General features: G+C 50.0%; 1 protein-coding gene across 3 annotated transcripts in view; it reads right to left on the reverse strand.

The window, feature by feature from the left end:
* Window positions 1–15,176: 15,176 nt before the first annotated feature.
* The window catches only part of Gnb1l (G protein subunit beta 1 like), a 57,109-nt gene continuing 55,655 nt past the window's right edge, over window positions 15,177–16,630 (reverse strand). For all 3 annotated transcript variants that reach the window (XM_048343473.1, XM_048343475.1, XM_048343476.1), the window contains exon 7: window positions 15,177–15,610. In XM_048343473.1, coding sequence (XP_048199430.1) covers window positions 15,299–15,610 — 312 coding nt within the window. In that variant the 3' untranslated portion in view covers window positions 15,177–15,298. The remainder of the gene's footprint in view (window positions 15,611–16,630) is intronic.

Raw genomic sequence — 16,630 nt, forward strand, 5'->3', positions numbered from 1 at the left:
GCCTTTGAACCATGATCTTCAGATCTCAGCCTCCCAAGTAGCTAGACTTATAGGTAATGAGCCACTGGCACCCCACTAGTGCCAAATATTTTGAACTTAGGAACCCCTAAGGCCTACCTGACTCCAAGTTGCCCCTTGCAGGGTAGAGCTTTTTCTTGGGGTTCCTTGGGGTCCTCTCTACAGCTCTCTGGGTGGACCCAGGCTCTCTGGTGGGGCTGCCCAGCCTGCATCAATGGCTCAAGTGTGTGAGGGGAACTGACTAGCTGTAGTGTGGTGACCTCCAGGAACTTTGGAAGGCTGGGACAGTATTGTGGGGATAGAGGAGAAGATATTGGAGCCATTCCTAGAGACAGCCACTCCTGTCCTGCTGGCTGTGCTACAAGATGTTCATGGACAAGTCTGCATGAAACTGAGTTTGTATCCCACTATCCTGGCACCCCAATACCAGCTGGAAAGCCCCACTAGCCTCCCAGTACCCATAACTCCTTCCTGGACACTTAGACCTTCCTCTCCAGCTCTGTCTCTGAGTCTTTCCTCCCAGCAGCATGGTGCTCAGGAGTTTTACTTGGGACTTCAGTTCAATAAGAGGTCAGTGAAGAACTGGGCACTCGTGGCTCATGCCTGTAATCCTCGCTACTCAGGAGGCTGAGATCTAAGGATCTCAGTTCAAAGCCAGCCAGGGCAGGAAAAGTCTGTGAGACACTTATCTCCAATTAATCACCAAAAAGGCTGAAGTGGAGCTGTGGCTTGGGTGGTAGAGTGCTAGCTTTGAGGAAAAAAAAAAAAAAGCTCAGGGACAGTGTACAGGCCCTGAGTTCAAGCCCCAGAACTAGCATACATCTGCTCAGAAAGTGCTGATGTTTCCTCATGGAGGGGCAGAAGATGCCTGCAGGATGGCCAGCCTTCTGTAGAATTAGACCTAGGGATTCAGCAGTAGCAAAGTGTACAGGCGACTTCAGGCTTCCCTAGGACCCAACCTACCTGCCCTCCTGCTCAGGCCTGACTGTTGTACTGGGGGTAGGCAGTGGCTCTGGGGGTGGGGTGGGGGGATAGCTCTGGGCCTGGCATGCGGCACTGCAGGTGATCAAGTTGGTTGAGCAAGGCTTGCAACCAAGTGCATCTCCCAAGAGGACAGAGACACAGAGACATGTGCCCAATGGCCACAGTGTCCTCTCCCCACACCAAAGCAAAGCCCAGGTATGCCTCTGGAGGCTGGGGAATGTTGTCCACAGAGCAAGTGCTGACACAGGTGACCTGTGGGAGGCTCCATGCATTATCTTGGGTAAAGAATTCCAGGCCGAAGTGGCATGACACTGGGACTTCACTTATATGCCACTTAGAAGGGGCAAAGCCAAGTGACTAAAGATCAGCAATGCCAAGGGCTGCAGGGATGGGAAGGGCCAGCCTCAACAGGGAGGGAGGATTTTATTGGATAATTAATCTTTTCTTTGTTCCTTTGTTGTTTTTGGTACTGATCTTTGAACTCAAAGCCTTGAGTTTGTAAGGATTGCTTGTTCAGCTGGCGCTCTAACACTTGAACCATGCCTCCAGCAGGTTTTTTGCTGGCTATTTTGGCGATGGACATTTTTGCCTAGTTTAGCTTCAAACTTCCGTCCTCCAGACTTTCAACCTCTTGAGTAGCTTGGATTACAGGCATGAGCTCCCAGTTCTATGGCCCAGCTCCGCACTGGGTCATAGAACTTTTGTTTAGAACTTACCCAAACTCAGCCAGTCACCAGTGGTTCATGCCTATAATCCTAACCACTCAGGAGACTGACATCTGAGGATCTAGGTTTGATCTGATTAACCTGCAAAAATGCAGAAGAAGATCTGTGGCTCAGGTGATGGAGCACAAAAGCTCAAGGACAGTGACCTGACTTCAAGTTCCAGGACTGGCGCGCGGGTGCGCGCGCACGAGCGCGTGCGCACACACACACACACACACACACACACACACACACACACACACACAAATAACTCAAAAGCAAATGAACAAAAGCCCAAACTCACAGAACTGGATACTAAATAGGTAAACTTACTGAATACATTTTTTTCTTTTTCATTTTTGCACTGATACTGGGCTTTGAACTCAGGCCACTGTTCCTTAGCTTTTTTGCTTAAATGTAATGTTGTATCACTTGAGCCATAGATCTACTTCTAGAGATAAGAGCCTCATGGACTTTCTTGCCCAGGCTGGTTTCAAACCACAATCCTCAAATCTCAGCTTTCTGAATAGCTGGGATTACAGGTGTGAGTCACTGCTTTCCCTTATTTTGATTTATGTTTGAAGTTTCCAAAACTGAAACACTTAATTGTTTAGGAAGTACTTAATGTGTGGATCTTTTTATAGTCATAGCCTACCTCAGCTGAGACTGTAAATTCAAATTTATGGATATAACAAAAGAAACATTCCCTGACATCTCTGTGTGTGTGTGTGTGTGTGTGTGTGTGTGTGTGTTGTCTGTCTGACTGTCTGTCCTGGGCCTGGGTGCTTTCCCTGAGCTTTTATGCTCAAGGCTAGCATTCTATTACATGTGCCACAACTCCTTGGTGGTTATTTGGAGATAAAAGTCTCACAGCCAGGCACTGGTGGCTCACATCTGTAATCCCAGTTTCTCAGGTGGCTGAGATCTGAGGGTTGTGGTTTGAAGCTAGCTGGATCAGGAAAGCTCAAGCAGGAGAGTCTGTGAGACTCTTATTTCCAATAAACTACTCAGAAAAAGTTCAAGTGGTAGAGCTAAAGGAGCTCAGGGACAGTGCCCAGGCCCTAAATTTAAGCCCCAGGACCCATGTGTGCACATGCACGCGCGCGCACACACACACACACACACACACACACACACAGTCTCACAGACTTTCCTGCCTGGTCTGGCTTTGAACTGTGATCCTCAAGTCTCAGCCCTCCTTGGTAGCTAGGATTACAGGCATGAGCCATTGGTACTTAGCTCTTCATTTCTTTCTTTCTTTCTTTCTTTTTTACTCCATACTTGGTAAGGGCTGGGGTATGGCTTTGCTGTCAGATCACTTGGATTGGATCAGTAGCACTGCCAGAAACAAAAACAAAAGAACTTGCTGGGTGCAGCTGGCTAGCACCTGTAATCAGGATCTGGAGGATTCTGATGTGCAGCTAGTCCAGGCAGAAAAGTCTGGGAGATTTCCTTCTTAATTAACTGGCAAAAAGCCACCATGGTGGTAGTAGTGTCAACCATTATTAGCAAGAAAGCAGAGAGAGTTTAAGGCCCTGAGTTCAAGCCCTTGTATCAACATACACACAAAAATTGTTATATTGTTATTCTTATACATGTGTATCGCTCTCTGTTTACCTTTCTAGGCAGGTTCTACCACTTAAGCCACATCTAGCCCTCATTTTGCCCATTTTCAAGTCAAGATTTGTGCTTTTGTTGAGTTTGTGCAGTTTTCTTTTCTTTTCTTTTTTCAGTCATGGGGCTTGAACGCTGGGCCTGGGCGCTGTCCCTGAGTTCTTCAGCTCAAGGCTAGCGCTCGACCACTTGAGCCACAGCATCACTTCCAGTTTTCTGGTGGTTAACTGGAGATAAGATTCTCACGGACTTTCATGCCCAGGTTGGCTTTGAACCTCAATCCTCAGATCTCTGAGTAGCTAGAATTACAGGCGTGAGCCACCAGTACCAGGCTTCAGTTTTCTGTATATTCTGGAAATTAATCCTTATCAGGTACGTGATTTGCAAATACTTTCTCCCTCTCTGAGAGCTATATTTATTCTGTTTGCATATATATGTATATATATATATATATTTTTTTCTTTTAGTCCAAGGGCTTAAACTCGAGGCCTGGGCGCTGTCCCTGAACTTCTCTACTCAAGGCTAGTGCTTTACCACTTGAGCCACAGAGCCACTTCTGGCTCTTTCTGTGTATGTGGTACTGAGGAATCGATCCCAGGGCTTCATGCATGCTAGGCAAGCACTCTACCACTAAGCCACATTCCCAGCCCTATTTTTTCTTTATTCTTGTGCAGTTGTACAAAGGAGCTTCAATCCAACATGTCAGTTTGTGATTTCAGTGCATCTCAATCACTGTCACTCCTTTCCTTGAAGCATATGATTTTCCAAATCTCATCAAGCCCACTCTGTCTATCTGTATTTTGTTGACCTTTTGGTATCATATCCAAGAAGTCATTGCCAAATCCATCCATGTAGCTTTTGCTCTGTGTGTTTCTTCTAAGACTTTCAGTTTAGATCTTTGACCTATGTTGATTGGGTTTTTTTTTGTATTATTTTTTATTATGGTATGAGGTAGGGATCAGACCTTACTCTTTTGCATGTAGACATTCAATTTTCCCTAGCAAAGACCTTGTGCTTGTTAGATAGGCACTCTGCCACTTGAGCCAGAGCTCTATTGGAGATCTTTGTTGGTTAATTGGAGTATCTTTGACTTTTTTTTTTTTTTTTTGCCAGTCCTGGGCCTTGGACTCAGGGCCTGAGCACTGTCCCTGGCTTTCTTTTTACTCAAGGCTAGCACTCTGCCACTTGAGCCACAGTGCCACTTCTGGCCATTTTCTATATATGTGGTGCTGGGAAATCGAACCCAGGGCTTCATGTATATGAGGCAAGCGCTCTTGCCACTAGGCCATATTCCCAGCCCCTATCTTCAGCTTTTTACTTTTCTGCCTGGGCTGGCTTTGAGGTCGTAGCCTCCTAAGTAGTTAAGATTACAGGGATGAGCCATCAGCATCAAGCAGTTTCTTTTGCCTCTTTCTGTCTTCTCTCCTTCCTTCCTTCCTTCCTTCCTTCCTTCCTTCCTTCCTTCCTTCCTTCCTTCCTTCCTTTCTTCCTCCCTCCCTCCCTCCCTTCCTGTGCCCACCCCATCCAGTAGGCTGAGTGAGGGATATGGCATATGGCATATGTACCTGTCCTTCCTGAGCAGGCACAGGGCTGCACCTTCCCAGTGATTATACATGAGGCCTGTCCACACTGCTCCTGGCTTCTTCCCTCAATTTCTAGGATCTCACTTGCTTCTGGAGTGTGTTGTTTCTTGCTGTCCAAAGGGAAATAAGGATGGGTTTTTATTTTATGAAAGAAAACCCTTCCTTGACCTGCCTGCACCAAGAGATGGGGTCTGTGTCCCCAGAGAACTGGTCATATCTTTAACCCTGGCTTTGTGGATGTGATGTTGGAGACCCCCATCTGAGAAGTTTTATTCCCCTGAGACCACTGCACTGAGAAAGAAAGGGGCTTGTGTTGGATGCTGGTAGCTTATGCCTGTAACCCTAGCTACTTAGAAGACTGAGAGAAGAGGATTGAGGTTCAAAGCCAGCCTACACAGGAAAAAGCCAGAAGTGGAGCTGTAGCTCAAGTGGTAGGGTGCTAACTGAGTGAAAAGCTAAGGGACAGGGCTGGGAATGTGGCCTAGTGTTAGAGTGTTGCCTAGCATACATAAAGCCCTGGGTTCAATTCCTCAGCACCACATACACAGAAAAAGCCAGAAGTGGTTCTGTGGCTTAAGTGGCAGAGTGCTAGCCTTGAGCAGAAGAAGCTCAGGGATAGTGCTCAGGCCCAGAGTCCAAGCCTCAGGACTGGCCAAAAAAAAAAAAATGCTAAGGGACAGTGCCCAGGCTCTGAGTTCAAGGATTCCCACTGTCCCAGCCTCTTTGGTGGTCTTAGCCATGATGCTGGTGTAGAGTCTGGGAGGAAGGGGATCTTGCAGCTCCGGTGCTGCCATGAGGCAGACATGAACCGCAGAGCCAGGCTCCTCCTGGGTTCCTGGCCTGGCCTACAGCCTTCAGGTGCACAATGGCTGTATCATGTCTGTCAGTTTGACTGGCTGATGAATACAGCAAGAGATAATGGCAGCTTATTGCGGCCAACTGACCCCATTTCTCAGCATTCTCCATTCAGGAAGCTATAGATGCACATGCCTAAGGCCTGTGGGCTGTGTAAATACCCGCTGTCTTTCCCACACACTACATAGATGTTTCCTAGAGAAACGTGTGGATTCTGAGCCTCTAGCTCTCACCTGCTTGCACAGACTGTGGTGGAGACACCTTGGTGCCTGCCTTGGATCACACAGAAAGCTTCTGGAGCTCGGCACTGGCGGCCATCTCTGAAGTAGTCTTTTTTTTTTTTGGTGCTGGTACTGGGGGCTTGAACTCAGGGCCAAAGAGGTGTCCCTTAGCTTTTGTGCTCAAGGCTGGTGCTCTACCATTCGAGTCACAGCTCTACTTCTGACGTTTTGGTAGTTAATTGGAGATAAGAACCTCATATGCTTTTTCTATCCAGGCTGGCTTCAAACCGCACCGCGATCCTTAGATCTCAGCCTCCTGAGTTTCTGGGACTACAGGTGTGGGCCCTGGCACCTAGCTGGAAGTAGCTATTATTTAAGGTGAGAGCAGACGCACTTTCTTCACAGATGGCCAAGCCATGGGTGTCCGTGGTTCTGTGGGTCCCACAATTCCATGTTGATGCCCAGGACGGTGGTGGGCAGTGCTTGGGGAGGACGTAGCTGTGGCTAGACATGATTTTGTTTTGTTTTTGTACTGGAACTGGGGCTTGAACTCAGGGTGTTGGGCTCTTGTTTCTTGGCTTTATTCACTCAAGGCTGAGACCCTCCTGCTTGAGCCACACTTCCAGATTTTGTTAGGAAGCTGTTTATTTTTTTTTTGTATTTTTTTTTCTGAGACAGGGTCTCATTGCATAGCTTAGTCTAGCCTGTGTAGCCAAACTCACAATAATCCTACCTCTGACTCCTAAGTGCTAAGATTAGAGATGGGTACCACTACACCATCCAAAAAATAAAAGGAGTTCATTTGAGCTGGTCACTGGTGGCTCATGCCTGTATTCCTAGCTACTAAGGAGGCTGAGATCTGAGGATCATGGTTTGAAGCCAGCCTAGGCAGCAAAGTCTGTGAGACTCTTATCTCCAACCACTATCACTACTACCAACAACAAAAACCAGAAGTTGAGCTGGGCCCCAAAGGGTAAAATGCTAGCCTTGATCAAACTCAGTGCCCCGGCCCTGAGTTCAAGCCCAAGGACCAGTACCAAAAAAAATTGCCTAAGGGAGGGAATATAGGCCAAGAGCACTTACTATATTTTTGCACACAAGCGTGTGTGTGTGTGTGTGTGTGTGTGTGTGTGTGTGTTGATACTAGGTCTTAAACTCAAGGCCTTATTCTCTTGCTTTGCTTTTTCTCCCAAGTAAAAGGCCATACCTACATCCTGGCCTTTTACTGGTTAATTGGAGATAAGAGTCTCATAGACTTTCCTGCCCAGGCTGGCTTTGAACCATGATCCTAAGATTTCAGCCTCCTGAGTAGCTAGGACTGTAGGAATGATCCACCAGCACCCAGCTTGTCCCCCTCCCCTCCCTCGCTGTCTCTCTTTTTTCCCTCTCATGGCTCCCATAGTCCTCAGGGCCCATAGTTCTATCCCACACTTGGTGACTGGTCTGCAGGAATGCTCTGTAAAGAACCCTATTTTGTTCTTCTAGTTAGCTGGTGTTGGTCAAGTGAACCATCTTCCTCTCTCAGCCTGGCTGGTGCCATTCCCCCTGCCCCCCCCCCCCCCCCCGCCTGGCCACCCGTGGGCCTCCCAAGGACTGGCATGTGGGAGCCAAACCACATCTTGCTGACAAAGCTCTATGGGAGTCTTGGAAGGCCCTCATCAGGTGAGCTGCATGGAGGACTTTCCAGGCCTAACACAGACTCAGAAATGACTCACAGGAATGGGGGATGGGGTGCGTGTGTGCGCTGGCATGTGCACTGAGACTGTAGCAGAGGCAGGCCCGGCCGACCTTGGAGCACTTGTGCCCTCGCAGAGCCGTCAGAACTGGTGGGCTTGGCAGCTTGGCTCAGCTCAGCAACTCACCTGCACGGGGCACAGGTGCATGGCAAGTTCAGCATGAATGTTGTCGTCGATGCCAGATTAGCTGCCACGCTAAGGTTCCGCATGAAGTTCTACCTAGTTGAGAATCAAGCATTTCTAAAGAACCCCCCGAAGGGATGTTTGCGCTTTGTGCAAACAGTGCTTTTGTGCACAGGGAACTCTGTGGCTTCTTGGCAGACAGAGGTGGGAAACACCTGAGAGCACCTCACTGCGGAGAATGCCGAGCAGAGAGGAGACACGCAGCACACGTCAGCACAGCCAGCGCCGTGGCAGCGGCTCCCCTGGGTGCTTTGGGTCAGGAGGGTTTTTTTCCCCCTTTCTTAGAGAATCTGCTGGCGTCCAATGAGTCCTCAATATCTGAGTGTGAGTCCAGGCCACCTTTGGTGTCACCTGCTGCTAGGCTGTCTGCAGCCCGATGATCTCACTTGTCCCAAGGGACCCACCAGCAGGGAGAGGTTGTGCAGTGGCTCCCCACCTGCTGCGTGGGTGCGGGTATGGGTGGAACTGCCTCTCAGGGTAGCTGGGGAACAAGAAGTCTCATCGATGGTGGCACTCATCATGGTGGGCAGCTCTCTGGAGGTGATATCTGGTGTTTTACCACATGGACACTTTTTTTGGGGGGGTGGGGTCAGTTCTGGGGCTTGAACTAGGGGATTGGTGGGCACTATCCCTGAGCTTTTCACTCAGGCTAGTGCTCTACCACTTTGAACCACAGCTCCACTTCTGGTTTTCTGATGGTTAATTGGAGAGAAGATTCTCCTGGACTTTCCTTCCCCAGACTAGCTTTGAACTATGGTCTTTAGATCTCAGGCTCCTCAGAAGCTAGGATTATAGGTGAGAGCCACCAGTGCCGGGCCCTAGATGGATACTATTAAGATGCCAAGCTTCCAGCTGCAGGCATGGGGCCATCCTGGTTTGATGGTCCTGGGTCAGAGGTGCTCCTCCCTGTTCCGGAGACAGGGCTGGATGGCTCTCGGGGACTTCACAGGCCTTTTAGCTGCAACTGAATCCCACCCTAGGCCACCAAAGCTATTAAATGGAACATTGCAAGGTCACCTCAGTTCTCCACGAAGGTCTACTACTATGTAGAACAGGTGGATGGACAGGACATGGTACAATGCCTGGAAAGCACCTCTGGAGTTCAGTTCTGCTCCATAGCTAAAACATTCGGATTGGGCTAGGCAAGGGAACTTAGCCCCACTTCCACTTTGACGAAAGCCCTGGGAGGCACCAAGTAGAGAATGGCCACATCCTGCCTGCCCTCCTGATGCAGGAAATACTTCCAGTGCAAACATAATGGAAGGTTGGGTGTGGTGGTGCAGGCCTGCAATCTCAGTATTCAAGAGGCTGAGGCAGGAGCATCTTGAGGTCCAAGCCAGTCTGGATTAGGGGAAACAACAAACATAACAAAACAAAACAGAAAGAACATGATGGCAGAATCGACAGAACACAGTCAGCATTGATGAAGACATGTTCACCATCATTTCTGACACAGGGTTCCTATGGTTCTGAGTGACTTACACCACTACAGAAAAGAATGTTACAAGCTGGGCAGTGGCAGCTCTTGACTGTCATCCTAGCTACTCAGGAGGCTGAGATCTGAGGATTTCCATTTGAAGCCAGCTTGGGCAGGAACGTCTGTGAGGCTGATCTCCAATAAACTATTCAGGAAAAACTAGAAGTGATGCTGTGGTTCAAGTGGTAGAGCACCAGCTGGCCTTGAGCACAAGGAGCCTCAGACATAGCACCCAGGACCTGAGTTCAAGACCCACAACCAACAAAAGAAAAAGAAAGAAAGAAAGAAAGGAAGGAAGGAAGGAAGGAAGGAAGGAAGGAAGGAAGGAAGGAAGGAAGAAAGAGAGGGAGGAAGGAAGGAAGGAAGGAAGGATGGAGGGAGGATGGAAGGATGGATATTTGGAGGTGGATGAATGAAATGTGTCCCTCTAGTTGATGGGACTGGAATCACTGACAAATGTCTTGCTGTGAGCATGACGCCTGTTACAGTGGGGCTGGGGAGCCCATGCTGCCTCTGGGAGCCACCATCGCCAGCCCTGCCCTCGCCAGCCCTGCCCCAGGAACGCTGCGCATGGGCTCTTGAGTGCGGTCTCTGGGCCACACTTCCCTCTGCTCAGCACCTTGGCTGCAGCCCTGGGCCTCATTCCTGCCAGAGGACAGAAAGCAGATGTTTGCGTGGAAGACATCATACTGATGTCCCCAGTAGGGCAGCCTCAGTTTGGCCACTGTATATACTGTGCTATTACAATCACTTCGGACTGGGCACTGGTGGCTCACACCTATAATGCTAGCGATTCAAGAGTCTGAAGCTTAGAATTGCAGTGTGAAGCCAGCCCAGGCAACCAAACCCGAGAGACTCTCATCACCAGTTAGCCAGCAAAAAGTCAGAAGGAAAAACTGGGTGCCAGTGGCTCACACCTCCTCTCAGGAGTCTGAGAGCTAAGGATTGCAGTCTGAAGCCAGCCTGGGCAGGAAAGACTGTGAGACTTTTACCTCTAATTAATCACACAGAAAAGCCAAAAGTAGGGTTGGGAATATGGCTTAGCTGTAGAGTGCTTGCCTTGAATGCATGAAGCCCTGGGTTCGATTCCTCAGCACCACATAAACAGAAAAAGCCAGAAGTGGCGCTGTGGCTTAGATGGTAGTGTTAGCCCTCAGCAAAAAGAAGCCAGGGACAGTGCTCAGGCCCTGAGTTCAAGTCCCAGGACTGGCAAAAAAACAAAAAGCCAAAAGTAGAGCTGTGGCTCAAGCTGGTAGAGTGGTAGCCTTGAGCAAAAGAAGCTCAAGGATAGCGCCCAGGCCCTGAGTTCAAGCCCCTGACCAAAATAAACCCCCAACAAAACAAAAACAACAATTTGCGTCTCCCATCAAAAGATCCTGGCTGGTTACCCAGGCCAGGTCTGGATATGAGTCAGGCAAGGCCTTGGACTCTAGTGTTCTACCAGAGTTAGCTCTGTTGCTGTTTGAAAGGGCTCAGATAAGTGACCAGGCCACCAGCTTTCCACATGGTACCAGTAATGTCTCAGAGGCCATGAATTTGCCTGGAGGGCCCCTCTTAGGCACCTGACAGGGCTCATGGCTCATATGCACTGAGGAGCCAAGGACCTGTCAGATAGAGAGTTTAAGAGCTGTTGATGCCTGACTATCTCTGCATATGGAGATACAAGACACACCTAGCTTAGTACTGAATGGCTTAGACTTGAGCTCCATGTTGCCATTTATACCCTGCACTACTAGGACCTAGGAATCGAGGAGGATGTAGCTAAGTGGCAAAGCGCTGCCTTATCATAGATAAGCCCTGGGCTCTACCCTAGCACTATCAAAAATGGGGGAGAGGGGTATCTGGTACAGTCTGTACCCCTTCCTATGCTTCCTCTTCACTTCCTTGTTTTCTCCAGGCAAGGCACAGGCAGCTCATGAACGACACCTCTCCCTAGACATTCTGGAAGAAGCTGGGCATGATGTGTATGTGCACCTGTAATCCCTGTCTTTGGAGGTAAAGGCAGGAAAACCTCAAGTTTGGGCCAACCCCGGACAAAGTCAGGCAGACCCTGTCTCAAAAAATAAAAAGGGAGCCAGTTGGGTGCCAATGGCTCATGCTCATAATTTAAGCTACTCAGGAGGGTGAGGTCTGAGGATCATGGTTTGAATCCAGCCCAGATAAGAAAGTCTGTGAGGCTCTTATCGCCAATGAACCACCAAAAAGCCAGAAGTAGAGCTGTGGCTCAAGTGGTAGAGTGCTAGCCTTGAGCAAAAAGAAAAAAAAAAAGCTAAGGAACAGTGCTCAAGCCCTGAGTTCAAGCCTTAGTACACACATACACACACACACACACACACACACACACACACACACACACACACACACACACACCAAATACAAAGGGAGGGAGTGGGGGTGCCAATAGGTCACACCTGTAATCCTAGCTACTCAGGAGACAGAGATTTGAGAATTGTGGTCTGAAGCCAGCCTAGGCAAGGAAGCCCATGGGACTCTTACCTCCAATTAACCACCCCAAAGCAGGAAGTGAGCTGTGGTTCAAGTGGTGGAGCATCAGACTTAAGCAAAAAAGTGAAGGGGTAATGCCCATGCCCTGAATTCAAGCCCCAGTACTGGCTCAAATCAATCCACCCATCAGGGCTGGGGACATGACTCAAGTGGCTGAGCGCTTACCCTGTGTGTATATGGTTCCAGAGTCAATCTCTTGCACTGCAAAGTGAATTAGTAAATGAACCAGCAAATAACTGTATAAATATAATAAATTCTAGAAGAGAGCGATTCTGCATTTAGCAAACCTAGGTCCACTCACAACACCTTGTGAGTATGAACCACATCTCATGGCTACCAGCTCATTTTTGTGACAATAGTACTGTACACGGGGATGGGGATGAGGTACAGTCCCCCACCTTCTTGAGAGACATATGGGCTCTTGTCCTGATTCTAGAGGTTCCAGGGCCCTGTTTCCGAGGGGCTCCTGGGTTGGGAGCAGAGGCTGACACCCTGACAGGACAGCATTTGGGACAGGCTTAAGGAGGCCGGCAGTGTGTGCTGCTGCCATGGTGGTGGGGGATGTCTCTCAGGGGAATGGAGCCTCCCCACACACATTGCCGGAGGGTGCTGGGCCCATGGCTGAGGGGCCACACCTGCTCCCCGCTGATCCCCAAGGTACCTGCTTCTGCAGCCAATTCAACTTTGCTCCATGCATGGCCCACTCACTCCATTTCTAGAGACCTCCAGCTCTGCCACAGGTCTCTGCCACTCAGACTCTTGTCTTTGGCAATTAAGTGCCACCTCCTTGATCCCTGCCATGCTAGACCAGTGACCTACATTGTACTTATTTACCAGTACAAAGGCTTGAATTCAGGAGCCTCACACTTGCTTGGCTTGCTTACTAAGCACTGGTGCTCCATTACTCGAGCCGTGCCTTCAGCCCTACTTTTGCTAGATAATTGGAGATAGAATCTTGTGGGCTTTTCTTGCTGGCTTGGCTTTTAACTGTGATCCTTCAGGTCTCAGCTTCCTGAGACCCTAGGATTACAGGGGTGAGCCATTGGTGCTGGCAGCCCACTGCATTCAGATCACAGGTTGGGGACAGCAGTTTCCATAGTAACTTTATCTTGTGTGTAAGCGTGCACGTGTGTGTGTGTGCGCATGCACTGAGGTTGGACTCCTGAGTCCCATACCTGCAAGACAAGCACTCTATCCCTAAGCCACACCCCCAGCCATCACTTCTGAAGGACAGAGAATAACCACCAAACCCTCTTTGAGGAGCCTGGGCTCACCCAGCACCCCTCCCCCCTCACGTGGGGGATGCCCAGGCCTCACAGGACAAATTCCTCCCAAGATTCTGACTCCCAGCTTCAGGGTTCCCCTCTCTTCTGGATATCAAGGCAGGTAGGCATTACAAATTCCTGAGTTTGTGCTGGTCCTGGGACCTGAACTCAGGGCCCGGGGGTTGTCTCTGAGCTTTTATGCTCCAAGCTAGAACTCTGTCACAAATAAGAATCTCATGGACTTGCCTGCCTGGGCTGGCTTCGAACCATGATCCTCAGATGTCAGCCTCCTGAGTAGCTCGGGTTACAAGTATGAGCCTACCAGTGCCCAGCTGAGTATGTGACAATTTGCCACCAACCCGGATCTCAGCTCTTCCTAGCTCTGGAGCTCCAACACCGAACCCAGGCCCTCAGCACCGGGGTCGTCTCAATTAATAATCTGACTTGTTTCACACTCCAGCCACCTGGTCCCCATACCGTTCATTCCCTCCCACACGTGCTCCCCAGACTTCTGTTGATTTAAGCTGGAGACACCAGGCTGTCTGCTGCTAAGATAACTTTCTGCATGGACACCCCAACTCTGCACACTGGCTATGGAGTCTACCTAGAGACATACAGGCCTGCGGGGGCCTGAGGTCAACAGCATCTTAGAGGGCAGGCCCCTCCCCCATCCCAGGGTAGGGGCTCCAGCTCTTTGTCAAGCACAGGAGGCTCTTCTGGTCATGATGGAAGAGCAGAGGTCTACGGTCCCCCCTTCCTAGGGATCTGTCCATAGGTTGAATCCCTACTTCTAGGGTCCCACCCCTCCCCACACAATGCCCACTTGACAGGATGCTCAGCCGGCCACCAGGGGCAGGAGGCAGTTGTGGGAGTCATCCCTAGTTTTCATGGCATTGGTGCTTGGTGTTTGCACAGTTCTGCTTGTGCCCCGATCCTCAGAGGGCCCATGTCCTCCTTGCCAGGCTCAGCAGAGACGGCTCCAACCCCTTTCACCTTGCCCTGTGTGGACAGGCACCTCCTTCCCTCGTCCAGTGTCTGGCCCCTCTCTCTGCATCACAGGCCCCCACTGCCCTACCCGCTGTGGCTGCTCCTTCCTGGTCCCTTTTCTATCTCGTTCTCGAGGGAGTTCACTAAGATCCCTTTCTCAATTCTGGTCCCAGCCCGAGGCATTAGGAGTTCCTGACCATTTTTGCCAGGGAGACACTGGCAGGAAGCTGTGACTACAGGGGCTCTGGGGATGTCTCCCCAGAGAGTTCACATCTTGAGCCTACAGGTTTGCAATGGAAATTTATTGTGATACCCTCCAGTTGGCAATGGTGCCAGGCCCACACCATGGCTTGCTCCAAGCCATCGGTGCCAGGTGTCTGGCCCGGTCACCAGGTTCACGGTCACACAGATGATGCAGTTCATGAAACGAACAGTGAAGCTGATGAAGAAAGGGAGGATCATCAGTTTGTTTTTTATTTTGTACTGACACTGGGGCTTGAACTCGGGACCTGGGTGCTCTCCATTAGGTTTTTCACTACTGACTGGTGTTCCGTGGCTTGAGGCACAGCTCCACTTCTGGCTTTTTGCTGTTTAATTGGAGATAAGAGTCTCATAGATTTTCTTCCCTGGGTTGGCTTCAAACTTTGATCCTCAAAATGCAGCAGTGGTACTCACTGGACACTATGTTGAAAATGAACTATACAACTTGTGGGTGGGGATGGTGGGGGGGGAGGTCCTGGGAGAGAGCCAGGGAAGGGGTGACATTGTTTAAAAAGAAATGGACTTGGTGCTGGGAATATGGCCTAGTGGTAGAGTACTTGCCTCATATACATGAAGCCCAGGTTCGATTCCTCAGCACCATATGTATAGAAAATGCCAGAAGTGGTGCTGTGGCTCAAATGGTAGAGTGCTACCCTTGAGCAAAAAGAAGCCAGGGACAGTGCTCAGGCCCTGAGTTCAAGCCCCAGGACTGGCAAAAAAAAAAAAAAAAAGAAATGGACTCTACCTGATTTATATAACTGTAACTCCTTTGTACATCACCTTTATAATACCAATAAAAAAATTTAAAAAGTCTTTCGATCCTCAGATCTCAGCGTCCTGAATAGCTAGGGTTACAGGCGTGAGCCGCTGGTGCCCAGCAGAGGGTCAGTTTCCACAGGACAGGGTCAGGCTGCAGTGAGATGCCTGCCTCCCACCTCGGACTCTCCCACAGCGGCTGCGGCTGAGTCACGTGGTCGGTAGAGAGACCAGACACTGATTCGCTGGTCCTTGGACCCTGCAGCCAGCAAGCTGTCAGCAGCGAAGGCCACACAGTGGACAGAAGCGCTATGGAAGCCCAGCACGGCCAGAGGCTTCATTGTCCTCCAGTGAAACACCCGGACGCGATGGTCCCAGCCTGCTGTGGCCAGGATCTTGTGGTCAGGCCGGATTGTGACCTCAGAGATCCCTGGATTAGTGAGTTCATGAGTGGTGCACACCTGCAAGACACAAGAGAAAAGCATCAGTGAGGGCACTGGTAGACCCAAGGATGAGGTACTCAGCCATGGATAACCCCCGTCCCTCCCTGCCTTGCAGTTGGGAATCAGGAAAGTGACAGAATCTGGGAGGACAAGCTGGCCTCCTCCTCTGTGATGGATTTCCACCCTTCCCTGCAGAGTTGCTGGCCCGGGCCAGCCCTTATCAGTAAGTGGCTCTCTGACCAGTAGATTGGGAGGCCCAGCCCATGGGGGAGAGCTTGGGGCTGGGTCTTGGGGCCCTCAGCATGGGGAACATGTTGCATCTAGCATCTAGACAGAGGTGAGCTTTCTAGCCTAAGGGTGACATATAGAACCTTGGCCAGCACCCCAAAGCTTGAGAATGAGGAATGCGAACTCTGTAGAGGTAAGTGGAACCCTGAAAAAATGTGACTGGGAACTCCCAGGGTGTGGACAGGCTGCTTCACAAATTCATATATTGATGGTATCTGGGTGTTGGGATCTGTGGGAGGCATCTAGGATCTGATGAGGGCAGAGAATGGAGTCTCTATGATAGCATTTAGTGGTTTCCTGGAAGAGAAAGAGACTGAGCTTGACTGCTGCTCCATCTTGTCATATTGTCATTCAGCAGTAGGAAGGCCCTTGTCAGATGCCAGCACCATGCTCCCGGATTTCCAGCTTCCAGAACTGTGAGCCAGAAAACCTCTATTCTCTATCAAGTACTCCAACTCAGGCATTTTGTGGTAGCAACCACATGGAGTAAGACAACAATGGAGGTGGAAGGAGAAGCTGGGAGAAGCACTCCCAGATGTAAGACCTAGTGCCTAGCCTGGTTCTCAGAAAAGAGCAGGACACTGGACAAGGTAAGGACTCACACAGGCATGTTCTGTCCAATGGTGCTATCCAGGATCTGGCCTCTGTCTGGGGACCAATTACCCCAACCTCAGTGCTGGAGGAGCATGAAGTCTCCCGCTGCCCCACACCATGCTCCAGGCAGCAAGCAGGGAACCCCTTCTCCCCTAC

The sequence above is a fragment of the Perognathus longimembris genome, chromosome 3 (assembly GCF_023159225.1).
Source record: "Perognathus longimembris pacificus isolate PPM17 chromosome 3, ASM2315922v1, whole genome shotgun sequence".
Classification (NCBI taxonomy): domain Eukaryota; kingdom Metazoa; phylum Chordata; class Mammalia; order Rodentia; family Heteromyidae; genus Perognathus; species Perognathus longimembris.